This window comes from Nerophis ophidion, linkage group LG03, assembly GCF_033978795.1.
Source record: "Nerophis ophidion isolate RoL-2023_Sa linkage group LG03, RoL_Noph_v1.0, whole genome shotgun sequence".
Classification (NCBI taxonomy): Eukaryota; Metazoa; Chordata; class Actinopteri; order Syngnathiformes; family Syngnathidae; genus Nerophis; species Nerophis ophidion.
The window spans coordinates 42,590,927-42,607,225 of record NC_084613.1 but is presented as its reverse complement, the minus strand read 5'-3'; the positions used below and the strand labels follow the sequence as shown (position 1 = coordinate 42,607,225).

Sequence of the window (16,299 nt, the reverse complement as noted above, 5' to 3'; positions counted from 1 at the left end):
TTATTGTCACTTCTGCTTCAGTCAAGAGTGATGTTAAGTCTCCATAGCTTACTGAAGCTCTTCCCATCACCTTTCTCAAACATGTCTTAACTGCTCTAACCATCCTCTCCCCAAATCCCCCCCAACAAGCTGCTTGTTCAACAATGTACTTCCATCTTATGCTTTTTTCAGTGAAACACATCTTACTGTAAGCTCAGGTTCCTTAATATTTTTTTTAGAGTTCTCTAAGGTCTTGATTCACTGGTTTAAAGGTTCTGGCACTACCTGAATAGAAAGTTTTACATAGGTGTCTTTTTGATATGAACCTCTTGAATGCCAGAAGGAATTTCTCTGTCGACAGGTCTGATATTAGCTCCAGGGTGACAGCACATGTAAACAACACTGTATATACCTTTTAACTAAACTCTTGGTCTTGACATAAAGATGTCCAGCAAAGTCTACTTAAAAACGGTTTCACAAGGAGGTGACTCCGGAATCAGGGGTACTATCGTCTGTTGCATTGTCTTTACTGAGAATTTTTTACAAATGGGAAAAGCTGCAAGAATTCTTTTCACTATTTGTCTGGCTGTACTTTTCTCATAGAGTGTCGCTACCCCTGAGTGCATTACCTGGGCATGACTGTGCTTGATTAGCATTTTTGACAGCTTGTGGGTTGGAGGCAAGATGCATAGATGTCGTTCACAAAATGTCTGAGCGTTGCAGTCCTCCTCCCACACAAATCAAACCATTTTGGTCAAAAAACAGCTTTAGTTCTCTGATCTTTGAAAACTTATAAATGTCCTTTCCTGCTTTTAACTCTAACTTCCTTCTGGTATTTTTGACCCTGTGCCTTCAAGATTCAGTAATTTTTTCAGCGTCTCAGTTTCACACCACCTGGGAATTGCAATGTGATGTAGTCAAGGAGTTCAATGCACCATTGTTACTATTTTTGAGTGAGGTCGTCGAGCAGATTCTCATCCTAACTAATGCCCTTAGCCACATATTTTGGAAAAGACATCTTAATATTTTCCTGAATAGGGTCAAAAAGCCGATGGGGTCGAATATCTTGGCTGATTACCTAAAAACGGTCCTTTTTGTATTTTATTTTTATCTGAAAATGTTCATGAGGTGTTTTAGGCTGAAGACAAAGTTGTCAGTTTTCGACTTCCAAACAAGTTCAATCACCTTAAACACAAAGCCGTGTGCTTCAGGTTCTACTGTAAAGCCATAGTCACTATCCTGCCATTTGGCCTTCAGTTCTGGGGAATATGTTGTCCATGTCATGGCCCAGGCGCACCTAAGTACCCATTCATCTTTGTGCTGTGCTGGGCGCACCTCTAAGAGCGCACCTCTGCTCGCCATTCCGGCTGCAGCAGGCAGCTGAAATCTGCACACCTGTCACTGATGAGCTCTCTAGGCTTCTTAAGCCAGTGCAAACCTGTGTTCCGGGCCAGAACGTAGCGACCTGTTTCCGTACAGTAAGCCAAAAAACCCTAGCTCTTTGCACTCTCTCTCTGTGTTTCTACCCCTCCGTGTTCATTTGTCTGGTGTCCCTTGTCGTTCCAGCAGCCTTTCCTCGGTTCCCACGTTATGAGGTGTGTGTCTCGTCTCCCCATATCCCCTCTGGTTCCCTGGCTGCCCCTTTTGGATCGCGCCTCGCTCCTGCCCTGGATCTCACGCCTGCTCACGGACCTCCGAGGATGCCTTGCCCCTATTGGACTTTCGCACCTCGCTCAACACTCCGGGTAACGCTAATCATATACTCGCTTCACATAGTCGCACCCCATGGTTTTGGATTAATTACACGCCTCATTCCCCTTGTAAATATTTAATAAATATAGAGCTAAACGACGTCCCTGCTGTCTGTGCCGTCTTCTTTCCCTGTACACGTAACAGTCCATTTACAAACATTCATGCCTGCGGTTGACATTATTTCATTGGCACCTTTGTTTAGCACATAGGCATTTTCAATATATTTTGAGTTTTCAATAAAATCATTGACATAAAGGGAGTCTTTGATTGGGTTAGTAACCTGTGGGTGACTCTTCTGGTGTTTGCCCAGGTGATTTTTAATTGTGGCTGCGAGCAAAAATGGCTAGATGACACTCCAAATACTACACAAGTCCTTCTCATCGTGCACAGTTTTGTTTGCTTCGCATCAGGGAGTTGGTTGAGCCACATGAACCTCAAAGCATCACTGTCCCTTTTCTCTGATTGAAATCTGATGCAAAGCCTTAGTAATGTCTGCCATGAAGGTGATAGGTTGCAGCCTGAACCTGGCAAGAATATCAAGGTTTGGGTTTAGATTTGTTCCTCTGAGTAGACAATCATTGAGTGATGGGCAGCCATCTTCATGTGCAAAGGGATCAACAACTCTCAACTTTGTTGTTACATGGTGAGGCAGGTAATATTTGAGATTGTTTTTCTCCACTTTTTAGTTTCTGGGACACTTTTGCATATTTTTACATACTGTTACATCCTTATATTCTTTGACAAGCATCACATCAGCTTTCAGTTTCCTCTTCAAACCTTCAAATCGTTTTGGGCAATGCTCTTGTTGCCTGAAAGTCCCGATGTTTTCATGGCTATACTTCACTTAATATCTCCCATTTTTGTAACTGACTGATCCGTTGAAGCCTCAGAGTCATCTGCTCGTTTCTTATCTTTGTTGGAAATGCCTAGCAATTCCATTTACCAGAATGGGCACAGCTGTTACGAAACTTGTTTAGCCTAATCCACGTAGAGTTTCATGAATGAAGCTTCATTAATGCTTGACAAGGTGCTCTGGCCCTTTTACTTTCCAGCCAAATAAGGTTTCTATGGCAACAAGAGACTGACAGCCATTCCACCTTGCCCAACACTGTTTTCCAATAGTAGTTAGCACCAATCAGCACAGGTAGCTCCAGTTCTTCATCACTGCTGCCTAAGACATTTGCTGTTGTCAGTCCCTTCTTTTCTAAATGCTGCCGGATTTCCTCTCTAAGAACCTGAATAATGGCTGAGCTGACTTGTGACATTTCAATTTCTTCAATTTCAAGAGTTAGTTCTTTATTATAAATGTTTTGCAGTATTAGCTTCACAGCATCACGCTCCCTTGTAACAGGAGGGTCGCTGCCAAAGGTGTGGAGTCTTAATTGTTTCCTTCTTCACAACAAGTAATCCTAAAGCTTTTAAATGTTTCTTGAGGACAAAGCTTCGTTGACTTCCCCCATCCATCAGGCAGCGCACTTTTTTCCCCCCTCAGTCCCTTCAGCACATAGAGTCACTGATTGCAGAAACATTGCATTTTCTTGCCCTGTGTTGGTCTTTACATGGCGATGAGCTACAAAGGATATGACAGGATTCATGAAGTGGTTGGCACCATTTTGAGCTTCACTGTGCTCACCTTCGTCACACATTGGGTATGGCACACATGTGCTGCATGACATAACTTTTGCTCAGCAGAATTTGGCAATGTGCCGTTGCCCTCGACATAGAAAACATCTTCCCATTCTCTTAAACCTTTCTTTTTACATTCTGAGTGTCTTTTCTGTGCACTGTTCTGATTTATGAATTGTACCGTCACAAAATAAACAGACATTTGGACAGTCAGAACTATTAGTGTGGCAGACTTGGGTTTCTAAAGTTTCCACTGAAAACAGATCTAGCTTGACCACCACCAGTTTTCATTGGGGAGGACGTGAGCAAAAGTAACATCCCAGCAATACAATTATTTCTTGAGACTTCTCAAAGCTTCTTCTTCTTTGCTCTTCTGAACAGAATATATGCATTAGCGATACCTTTGGCCAAATTATGTCACTAGACAAAACAATGCAGTTAAGCCAATATACTAACCAACATAGAAATTACTCTATTAGCCACGTATTTTAAAGGCCTACTGAAACCCACTACTACCCACCACGCAGTCTGATAGTTTATATATCAATGATGAAATATTAACATTGCAACACATGCCAATACGGCTTTTTTAGTTTACTAAATTACAATTTTAAATTTCCCGGGAGTTTCGTCTTGAAAACGTTGTGTAATGATGACATGTACGCAAGACGTCACGCGTTTTTAGGAAATATGAGCGCTGCGCACACACACAGTTAACTGTCGTCTGCTTTAACGGCATAATCACACAGTATTTTGAACATCTGTGTTGCTGAATCTTTTGCAATTTCTTAAATTAATATTGGAGAATTCACAGTAGAAAGATAGAGGTGGGAAGCTTTAACCTTTAGCCACACAAACACACGGTGCTTCCTTGTTTAAAATTCCCGTAGCTGAAACTTTCCTATGGATCAGAGCGCGGTCAAGCGAACATGGATCCAGACCAAATGTCAACCAGCAGGTTTCGGTGAGAAAATTGTGGTTAAAAAGTCGCTTCTTACCGGAGAAAAGCTGAGCTTGGGCCGTCCATACAGCTGCCGTCGACTCCCGTGAGACACTGCGCGTCAAGACACTAATTGAGACACCCTTCCGACTATCAGGTAATATTAATCTCACTAAAACACTAGCAACACAATAGAAAGATAAGGGATTTCTCAGAATTATCCTAGTAAATGTGTTTAAAAACATCGGAATCCGTCCCAATGCAATCGCATTGTTTTTTTTTTAACTCGTTTTTTTTTTTTTTCTAGTCCGTCGCTATCTATATCCTCAAACACGAATCTTTCATCCTCGCTCAAATTAATGGAGGCTCCCATTAGAAACAATGTGAATATGTGAGGAGTCCTCAACGGGTGACGTCATCGTCTGCGACTTCCGGTAGAGGCAGGGCTTTTTTCTTAACACCGACAGTTGCGAACTTTATTGTGGATGTTGTCTACTAAATCCTTTCAGCAAAAATATGGCAACATCACAAAATGATCAAGTGTGACACATAGAATGGACCTGCTATCCCCGTTTAAATAAGAAAATCTCATTTCAGTAGGCCTTTAACTTCAATATGACATTTTGCATTAACAAAATATAAAGAAAAATATGTACATAAGAACATGTGCTGAATAATTATATTTGCATCTTCTCTTCCCAGTACGGTGGGTATTTTGAGGTCCAGCAAAAATGTTGCATATTAATAAAGACAGACGCAAAATGGATTTCATGCCTAATTCTGCTAATTGAACTGACGTAACAGGCCATCAGGCCCATCGTGTATCCAAGGAAAAATCTGTAGCTTTGACAAACATTAAAATCACTGTTCCATTTTTTCTTTATGTCCTCATCCTTTTTGTGTCACCGGGCAACTACCCTGGATATAAAAACAAGAATGCGCCCTTTTTTGGTCCCAAGTGTTTTGATGACTTTACACATTATGTGCTAATGCAGCCTCTTCACCATCATGTGCATGTGACCCAAACACCGTAAGAATCCAGATGATTTATCGCTTCATCATATTTCGTACCTCTGCTGCTCTTCACTCTGGTCTGATCCTGGGATGGTCACCACCTCGTCATGCCCGTGAAACAGTCGCATCACATGCCCGCCCAATAGGTAGCCTACAAGAGAGACATGTACAAACAAACCCTTGGTTTCGATTTATTGCAGCTCTGTTGTGAGAATTGTTGTCTCAAAAAAACACTCAGAAAAATTCATTACATTTTAAGGGCATGACTCATTTTTAATAATAACTTCAATTCATGGCTAACCATTTTTGTCTGCTTTTCCTCATTTTAGTTTGTATTACTTCTGCAATCATTTTATATTGCTGTCACAGGTGGTAGGAGCAAGCTGGCTCAGGCAACTGTTTTCTGCGTCTGACTACTGGAAAATTGCAAAAATAAGGAAAAGAATATAAGGCGTGTGTGTTGTGTTGACTCGAGTTTCTACCTTCTTCTATATTGCTGCCAGAGCAGATAGGATGAACGTTCCACAGTGTCTGCATGAAAGAAGCGTCCACCTGGATGTTGCCATTGGAGATTGACAAGTGCTGTAGGACACAAAATTGCACAGTGTTTACACTCATTGAGTGCAGCCAAACAACTGATGTAAGAATGCCTGTGAATTTTGTCATTTATCCGGATCATTGTATGCTCAGGGCTTTAAATCCATCGCAATTGGACCGTTCAGACTGTCTGTTTGTATGCTCAGAACCTAAACAAGGTACATACTTAAAAATGTTTTGATCGTTATGTGTGTGATGTTATACAAATTATTTGTAAGGGTTGGGAAAACAGCATTGTATGTGGGGGGTAGGTGATGTTGCAGAACCACCCCCCAGCCCCCCTGGCCCCTCGAGCGACCTGAGAACCTGTTGCGATCGATTTAAAGCCCCAAGAAAGCTAACATAAGAAGTTAACAGCTTCATTATTAAATTAAAAAACATGGAATGAAACGCTGCGATCAGGTGGCAACTTGTCCAGGGTGTACACTGCCTTCCGCCCGATTGTAGCTGGAATAGGCACCAGCGCCCCCTGCAACCCCAAAAGGGAAAAAGCGGTAGAAATGGATGGATGGATGGAATGAAATGGAAAAGTAAGTATGACAAGATACGTACGGATTAAAATCATTACGTGTATAATTTCTGTCACTTTTCTTTATCACTTATCCTGTTCAGGTCACATCAGTCATTGAATGTATATTCTATCATAACAACAACATGACTGCAAGTTGTTTGTTGCTTCTCTTGGACTGCTCTTGTATGTGTGCACATCCTTTCTTTGTGTACGTGTTGACGAGATAGGGTGAGACACCAATCATTTTATTCGGACTGGTAAAAATGTTCACTACACACACTTTGTAATTGTGAAAAATATAGATAATTGTCTAACAAATGTGTTCTGTTAAACCGCTAAAAGTAACATAAGGTAGCCGGTGATGTTCTTGTTATAATTTTTGTTTTGAAAAATGTTACTGTGAGGAAGTTGCAAACAGCACCTATATTTTTTATGTGGATTGTAAAAGTTAACTATATCAATGGAACCTTTATTTGTCTATATTTTAGGAAAGCGTAGTACATAAAGGAGTTTGCAACTTGTCAGTGCAGTGGTGCCCAAACTTTTAAGTGCAGCCTGAGGCACATCTGTGCAATAATCATGCTGCTTAATCAGCATCTTGATGTGCCACACCTGTGGGGTGGGATGGATTATCTTGGCAAAGAAGAAATGTTCACTAACACAAATTTAAACTTTATTTAATTTGTGAGCAATATTTCAGAGGAATATGACTTTTGTTTAACTCATGAAAAATGGGAGCAAAACAAAAGTGTTGTGTTTATATTTGTGTTATATATTAGGGTTGTCCGGATACCGATAATTTAGTACCCAAACCCAAATGTATATTGATACTTTTCGTTACTTTTCGATAATTTTCTTAATAATATGAAGTACGAAAAATGTCAATCTTGGCTTTATTTTAACAGAAAATCTTACACTACATTAAACACTCACAGTCAAAAAAATATTTTACGAGGTCCCCGGGATCCCGAACGGGACAATCGGTAGAAAATGGATGAATGGATGGATGAAATGGCATCGACCCAGAAGGGAATGTCTTCCCTGTGCTCTTCAACTAAAAGTCTGCACCAGACCGAACAATGGGACAGGTGTAACAACTACATTATTACCTGTCACTTTTTATAACTCCTTGTGCAGAACGGAATGCTTATAATTTAAAAGTTTACCAAGTTTGTGGCAAAGGTGTTAATACTAACCACTACATTTGGCGAAGCATGTTTTAAAGCAGCTGTTTTGAGAATAGCGTATGTGTGTGTGCTCCTTAAAGAATGGCAGTATGTGGAGTGAGTGACTTGAGTGAGTGAGTGGGCAAGTTAGGAGAGGTAGCGCTAGCATGTGCAGCAGTGTCAAAAGCATGGTGGATGTCCGATTGTGCTCTGTGGAAATTATAAATAAAGTGACCAAGTTGTAACTAATCGACGGCCTTGTCATTCTGACCAAAGAGCGGAGCCTTACAGGCCCATTGTGAAGTGAAAGGTCTCCTCGGCCACGGTCTGGGAGCAGACAAGCAGGAAAGGTGTAAAACAGTACTTGCAACGTGGTGTCTTCGTGTTTAAAGCATCACCTTTATTGTTAGTTTTGAAGCCCAAATACCTCCGTATTGCTCTTAATGCACCCTCTTTAATAACCAGTAGAATTTTATTTTTTTGCCATTGTTCCTCTCCAAGATGTTATTACTCGTATGCATTATTATTTTGTGTGTGTGTTGTGACACACAATATCATGCGCCTCGGCTCTGTCGTCACTGCCGCAAAATGGCATCAGTTGAAAGAGCTTTAGTGGAACTTTTCAAAGGTAGTATTGTACTGATTTCCATTGATTACTTTATTAGTACCGGTAAACCATGCAACCCTAGTATATATATATATATATATATATATATATATATATATATATATATATATAAAGTATATCCATCCCTTCCATCCATTTTTCTACCGCTTATTCTGTTTGGGGTCGTGGGGGGCGCTGGCACCTATCTCAGGTACAATAGGGCGGAAGGCGGTGTACACCCTGGACAAGTCGCCATCTCATCGCAGGGCCAACACAGATAGACAGACAACACTTACACTCACATTCACACACTAGGGCCAATTCAGTGTTGCCAATCAACCTATCCCCAGGTGCATGTCTTTGGAAGTGGGAGGAAGCCGAAGTAGAACCCACACAGTCACAGGGAGAACATGCAAACTCCACACAGAAAGTTCTCGAGCCCGGGATTGAACCCAGGACTACTCAGGACTTTCGTATTATGAGGCAGACACACTAAACCCTCCCCCACCGTGGTTGGGGGCGTGGTTAAGAGGGGAGGAGTATATTTACAGCTATCCATCCATCCATTTCTACCGCTTATTCCCTTTGGGATTGACTCCAGGACTACTCGGGACTTTCGTATTATGAGGCAGACACACTGAAACCCCCCCCCACCGTGGTTGGGGGCGTGGTTAAGAGGGGCGGAGTATATTTACAGCTATCCATCCATCCATTTCCCACCGCTTATTCCCTTTGGGATTGACCCCAGGGCTACTCAGGACTTTCGTATTATGAGGCAGACACACTAAACCCTCCCCCACCGTGGTTGGGGGCGTGGTTAAGAGGGGAGGAGTATATTTACAGCTATCCATCCATCCATTTTCTACCACTTATTCCCTTTGGGGTCGCGGGGGGCGATGGTGCCTCTCTCAGCTACAATCGGGCGGAAGGTGGGGTACACCCTGGACAAGTCGCCACCTCATCGCAGTACGTGTAGAAATCTTTATCTATAATTGAATCACTTGTTTATTTTTCAAAAAGTTTTAGTTATTTTTATGCAGTTTTTTTCTTAATAGTTCAAGAAAGACCACTACAAATGAGCAATATTTTGCACTGTTATACAATTTAATAAATCAGAAACTGATGAGATAGTGCTGTATTTTACTTCTTTATCTTTTTTTTTTCAACCAAATATGCTTTGCTCTGATTAGGGGGTACTTGAATTAAAAAAATGTTCACAGGGGGTACATTTCTGAAAAAAGGTTGAGAACCACTGCTCTAAAATCCGTAAATGTCATTGTCACATATGCATGGCAGTATTGTCCTGTTTAAGAGTGTTACAACATTGCTGTTTACGGCAGACAAACTGCTTTACGGTAGACGAAAACATGACTGATGTTGTTGTGTGTTGTTCCCGGGCTTGGAGGACATTAATGAGACTGCCTAATAATAAACCCACATAAGAATCCAAGAACTCGCCCTCGATCATTCTACAGTTATAACGTCATCGGGCAGGCACTCTGTTTATATTGTGGTAAAGCAAACGTGAAAACAGGCTGTCAACACGTCACTCGGGTCCGCATGGAGTTGGAGGGGGTGTGGCCCCCAGCTCCGCCTAAATTTCGGGAGATTTTCTGGAGAAAATTTGTCCCGGGAAGTTTTTGGTAGAGGCGCTGAATTTCGGGAGTCTCGCGGAAAATCCAGGAGGGTTGGCAAGTGTGTCCTGATGGGTCCTGGTTGGCGCCTTGCATAGCAGCTCCCGCAATCAGTGTGTGAATGTGTGTGTGAGTGGGTGAATGTGGAAATACTGTCAAAGCGCTTTGGGCTCCTTAAAAAGGGGTAGAAAAGTGCTACACAAGTACAACCATTTACCAACCATTTTACCATTTATGGAGGTAGACAATAAGCTGGTAGTTTTTCAGCCCTGGGACTTAAAATAAATGCAATATCAGTCAGAGGGGATCATCGTTTGTGATCGTCATTGAAAGGCATTAAACGGCAACGGCGATCACATACTTTTACAGAAAATTGGACGACACCGTGACAGAAAGTATCAAATAGATATGTATTTTCCAGAATGTTGATTACTGTGGATATAGATAATGATGCATTGACTGAGAGGTGGTGCTAAAATTGTACATTTTAAGAATGTGCAGTGTTATACATATTTCTGATATTATCACAATCTATCATTATTATACTTGCAGAGGCAGAATTGTTCATATAGCTCCTGCATAACAATTCTCAGGTGTACTTAATAAAGTGTCAAAGGTAATAGTAGATAGTTGGAGGCCCACGCCCTTTCGCCATGGATCCCTGGGCATGTGCTCTCACACTTTCAAGTGTACAGTGCTTTCATGCAAAGATCAGGAAGCAGAATGTAGTATGATTAGGAACAAAGCTTCGCTGAGGGGGATGAGAAGGCTGTGACAAAAACGATGACAGCACAGACCTCGACCTCCTTTCAAAATGCACTGACAGCAGTCTGAATATACTGTATAACGATTTAAAAATGTGGCAAAGTATGTGCAATGTAATGTGATGTTTGCAAAACACTTTTTCCTTTTCTGAACACAAATCCACCTGATGCGAACATAAAGAAACTTACGAGATAACGCTCGGAGGAGATGCTGACGAGGATGAGGTCATCACCGATGCGCACTTTCTCACCTTCTGATCTCTGCTTGGAGGCGGGGTGGATTGTCCACCAACAAGCCTCACCTGCAGAGATACACACATTTATATTTGCTGCAGTACATAACCTAGTACACCCCACACTCCTATAGAAAAGATATATACATATAAAAACTTCCGGTTATAGTAAAAGTGTAAATGTGCAACTTTGTCATTGAAGTGGCAGCTCATTGGGAAAAACAACAAATGCAAAGAAGAGGCAGAACCATAATCGGGATAGCATATAGCATAAGACGATAACATGTGTTGGGCAGGAGTGATCAGCTCTGACAAAAGAAATATACTTTGTGTCTACAGCGCCTTGCAGGGAATATTAATAGAGATAATGAAAAAGCACATGCTGAAATGTACTCAGGAACAACCAAGAGATACAGTAGATGAAGAAGGGGGGAGGTGCAGAGAGAGAGAGGGAGATAACGTGTGGAGGACAAAAAAACTAATGAAAGAAGATTTGCTCTCTCTAATTTTACCTGTTGAGTCCTCCTGCAGGCCGACATCAAATGATAGCTTATCAGTCTGTGACCTTGACGTCTTCAAGCATGCCAGGTACTGAAGTCAACACAGACACAGACATACACACACACACACACACACACACACGCACACGCATGCACGCACACACACACACACACACACACACACACACCAAATGAATTGTGCTGCTGTGACCTCACCACATGCACTTGTCGAATGCTGAAACTGCTCAATGACGACTACGCTGGAACACAGCGGAGTCATTCCCACACAAGATGGAGATAATTTTATCTCTTTCTTATATGTTGTATATCTATTATAGACCAGGGTTGCCATTGCAGATTTTAAGTGGAGACCAAATTCGGTCTCATTAATAACAGTAGTCCTTATATAGCAGTGCTTGTATAAAGTTGTAATTTCCAGCTCCTGCTGACTGTGCTTTCCGCCCCGACTTTGGTCTTCAAGTAACCAAGTAGGAGTGGCTGGAATATTTTTAATTTAGAGCTGTCAAAAATAACAAGTTACATTAATCACAAAAAGTATTGCAATAATCATATTAGTATGCAGATAAATCACACAATTGACTTTGACCGTACTTTCTCTTTTACCTTAACCGTGGATGGTCACCTAAAAGCAGTGATGGGCAGTAACAAGGTACATGTAGCTAAGCTACATAACTTAACTGCATTTTCAGTAGCTTGATGGTAGCTTAGCTATTTTTTTAACAAGTAGCTTTTCCTGCAGCTTAGCTACTCTTAGACCCATGTAGAGAGGTAGCTTATATCAAAGCTACAAGCCACAAAGAGAGAAAATGGACTGCGAATCCAGGCCAAAAAACATTATAGAGAAAGTGCAATGACCTGGATAAATGAGAACATCCATACATACAAAATCCCTGATGATTAGTTAGTTAGTGCACATGAGTCACAATGTGCATAAGGTTAGGGCGATACATTACGGACTGGCCAATCAGAGGCAAGATAATGCGATTCATCGAAACCAGGCAGCAAAATCATAATCACGCACTTATGTCACATGATGACGAGGGAGTCGGAGACATTAGGATGCTTCGAGCTGACGACTCAATAAAAAAAAACATACTTAGAAATAGCAGAGAGTTTCTTTCCCGCCGATTACATTTGTTCTTTAGAGATGAAGATGACGTGCAGGAAATGCAATAATGCGTGTCCTCGGCCATATTTAGACAAATGTATGTGTTTAGGGAAAACAATGCCCGTAATCTTAGATTTTAGTTGTCCATCCATCCATCCGTCCTTCTTCCTCTTTTTATCCGAGGTTGTGTATTCTGTAAACCAAAATCATAACTATTCTCTTAATATAAGACGTGGAACACAAATTTGGGAACACACATTAAGTTAAGTTGATTTCATGAAAAGTTTCACGGCACATAACCCTTACCAACTGTTCCCAAACATGTTTTTTTGTCAAGAAATAGAGAGATGCTGTGTTTTTAGTGTCGGTAAAGAACATTCATTACACTAAAACACATACAGTGAGGTGTGGGGCCTCGAGAGGTAGTTGTAGGGTGTCCCCAGCTAAATGACAGATAGTTAATAGTAATGGACCCTTATTGGGTCCATTTGTACACTCTCGGTTACATTAACATTGATATTATACATGTAGATCCATAGATATAAATGCTGTTAAATGTAGCTTTGATGTAGCAAGCTACTTTTGCCATATAGCTTGCTACAATTCTGCAGCAATAGCTTCCCCTGTAGCTTAGCTGCATTTAATCAAGAGTAACTTCTAGCCTCGCTTACTACATTTTCCAAGGAGCTTGCCCATCACTGCCTGAAAAGCAGCGTAGATTTTTATACGGTTACAGAACATTGCATGTGTCAATGCAAAGATGAGAGAGGTGGCTGAATCTGTTGTGCTTGCTGGCAAATGTAACTTTGAAATACACCCTGACTGGAATTTAGATAAATCTGTTAAGTTTTAAATAAATAAATGACGTACATTGGAGGGAAACATTTAGAAAAAGTTCCTGTAAGACATTCTGACAATAAAAATGTAATTTACATTGAAATATTGGTCTCTTTTTTTAAGATAATTTAAATTATGCAAGTAAGTAATAAGCTACGGTTAACTATGATTATTCCAAATTTCATTCTATTTTTAAAATCATTTGAGAGCACTAATTAAATAAAATTTTCTAAAGAATTCTATCAAACAGCAAGTGTAAAAATAGCTTAAAAACCTTAACAAAAAGGTATGAAAATCATGTTGCCATACAACAATATTTCATTTGGCATTTGAAAATATAGAACATTTCCTTTTTTTCTCTTTCAATTATCTTTATGTTCATCAATGTCTCCCACACTGTCAATTTGATTGATCATGTGTGATCATGTGATATAAGACACGTAGGGCTGCAGCATGTTAGGCTGCGCCTGTCACCTGGAGTGGTATGGCGCAAACAACCGTTTTTGCTGGTGTGTTTTATTGTGAGGGCGTGACTTTTTATATTAAGCCCATGTTTCCTGAGCTGGCAGAAATCTGTGTTCTACCAGTAGTAACAGACAGAATTTATTTTACATGAAAGTTATAAGTACTGTATGAGAATGGTAGGATGCACAGGAACGATGTATAAAAATGTGGTAAAAACTATAAAATATATTAGTTTTAATGATTTCCTGGTCATAAATATCATAGTAATAGTAGTGGTGGGAGTAGTAATGGTAAGTAATAATTAACAATTTTTTACAGAAATCACCTAATAAAACAAGAAATAACTTGACTTAATAGGGAACTCCACTTTTTTGGAATTTTGCATATTGTTCACAATCATTATGAAAGACTATGACGGATGGATTTTTTTAATGCATTCTAACTTGTAAATAAAAGTCTGCTTACAGCGAAGCCAATAGGAGCTCCACTATATCACCCATAAAAACCAACAAATAACTATCCGAAAAGCGCCAACAATACTCCATTTACTTTTCGTGACTTGAATATTAACCAAGTATTAGCAACATTTTTATTATACTGTTAGTGCTAACACTGACGCACTATTTATAGTGGCTCTGTGATCACATCCGTCTTTCGCTATGTTTACAATATGCTGCTGCTGCTTCTTTGCTTCCATGCTCCCTGTATGTTTATTGGAGATCATAAATCATGTACTGTATTTTACATGGGTAGAAGAAGTCTGAGTAGGTATTCCGACAAGTTGGTACAATTCGACAGCCATTTAGAAACCAAAACTGGCAGGACTACACAAAAATGCGCTTATCTACCTTGGCCGCCCCCACACCCTTTTACTTTGCGAGGATTATGGTAATTTTTCATCTAAATGTGAATATATGAACATCTTAGCAGTCTGCATCCTAATGACAGCAGACCTTGCATAGTAAATAATGTTTTATTATTTTTGTTGGCTCTCATAAAGTCTGCAGTGAGTAACAATCAGTGATGAAGAAAGAAAAAAATCAAACGTACTGATTCGTTTTTTTTAATTAATGAATGGCGTTTGCTTAAAATTATCAAAATACACAAATATTAAATGGTATTATAAATGTGCCTGTAATTACATTAGGATTATAAAACCCTAATGGAACTGTTTGGATGTTTTTTTAAGGGCTTTATAGGCGAAATTGTCCATTGCAAGCAAACTTTTAATCACATTTAATTATTTAGAATGCAAACAAAAAAATAACATCCATCCTCATGTCTCTCGTAATGATTGAACAAAAAACAATAGGCAAAATAAAAAAAAAAGTGCAGTTCCCCTTTGAGTACTATTGTTTAATAAACCAACGTAAAATATTTCATTTTGTATAATAACACAAATTTGTCAGATTTGGAATAAACTCAATATTCCACGGCTAAACTCAGTTTCAAAAAGCCTAAAATTGAACATCAATTGTAAAGTGTTCATAATACACTTTACAATGTAAACAAGAAAAAAATACAACCTCATAGCTTTGTAAAATATACAAGTGTAGTTTTCCTATTACCATATATTGTCTATTTCAGGGGTGTGAAACTTGTTTACATCACGGTCACATCGCAGTTATGGCTGCCCTAAGAAGGCCGCTTACTTTATAATAATAATAATAATAATGGATTACATTTATATCGCGCTTTCCTATTACTAGATACTCAAAGCGCTCACAGAGAAGTGGTAACCCATCATTCATTCACACCTAATGGTGGTAAGCTACATCAGTAGCCACAGCTGCCCTGGGGTAGCGTGGCTGCCAGTTTGCGCCTACGGCCCCTTCGACCACCACCTATCATTCATTCATCAATCATTTGCCAGTGTGAGCGGCACCGGGGGCAAGGGTGAAGTGTCCTGCCCAAGGACACAACGGCAGCGATTTGGATGTCAACAGGTGGGAAGCGAACCTGCAACCCTCAGGTTTCTGGCACGGCCGCTCTACCCACTACGCCATGCCGCCCCTAACAGTGATTGTACAAAACCCAAAACCGGTGAAGTTGGCACGTTGTGTAAATCATAAATAAAAACAGAATACAATGATTTGCAAATCCTTCTCAACATATATTCAATTGAATACACTGCAAAAGACTAGATACTTAATGTTTGAAATGGTAAACTTTGTTATTTTTTGCAAATATTAGCTCATTTATTGCCTGCAACATGTTTAAAAAAAACTAGCTCATGTGGCAAAAAAGACTGAGAAATTTGAGGAATGCTAATTGAACACCTATTTGGAACATTCCACAGGTGAAGAGGCTAATTGGGAACAAGTGGGTCCCATGATTGGGTATAAAAGCAGCTTCCATGAAATGCTAAGTCATTCACAAACAAGGATGGGGTGAGGGTCACCACTTTGTGATCAAATATGTGAGAAAATTATCGAACACTTTAAAAAACAACAATTCTCAACGAGCTATTGCAAGGAATTTAGGGATTTTACCATCTACGGTCCGTTACATCATCAAAAGGTTCAGAGAATCTGGAGAATTAATT

At 40.1% G+C, this 16,299-nt stretch overlaps 1 protein-coding gene across 4 annotated transcripts in view; it reads right to left on the bottom strand.

Annotated features, from left to right (window-relative positions):
* The window catches only part of LOC133549610 (ryanodine receptor 3-like), a 373,912-nt gene that overhangs the window by 226,571 nt on the left and 131,042 nt on the right, over positions 1-16,299 (bottom strand). For all 4 annotated transcript variants that reach the window (XM_061895194.1, XM_061895196.1, XM_061895195.1 and 1 more), the window contains exons 5-8: positions 11,336-11,414; positions 10,780-10,892; positions 5,794-5,893; positions 5,369-5,462 (exon numbers count right to left, since the gene is read on the bottom strand). In XM_061895194.1, the coding sequence (XP_061751178.1) occupies positions 5,369-5,462; positions 5,794-5,893; positions 10,780-10,892; positions 11,336-11,414 (386 nt within the window). The remainder of the gene's footprint in view (positions 1-5,368; positions 5,463-5,793; positions 5,894-10,779; positions 10,893-11,335; positions 11,415-16,299) is intronic.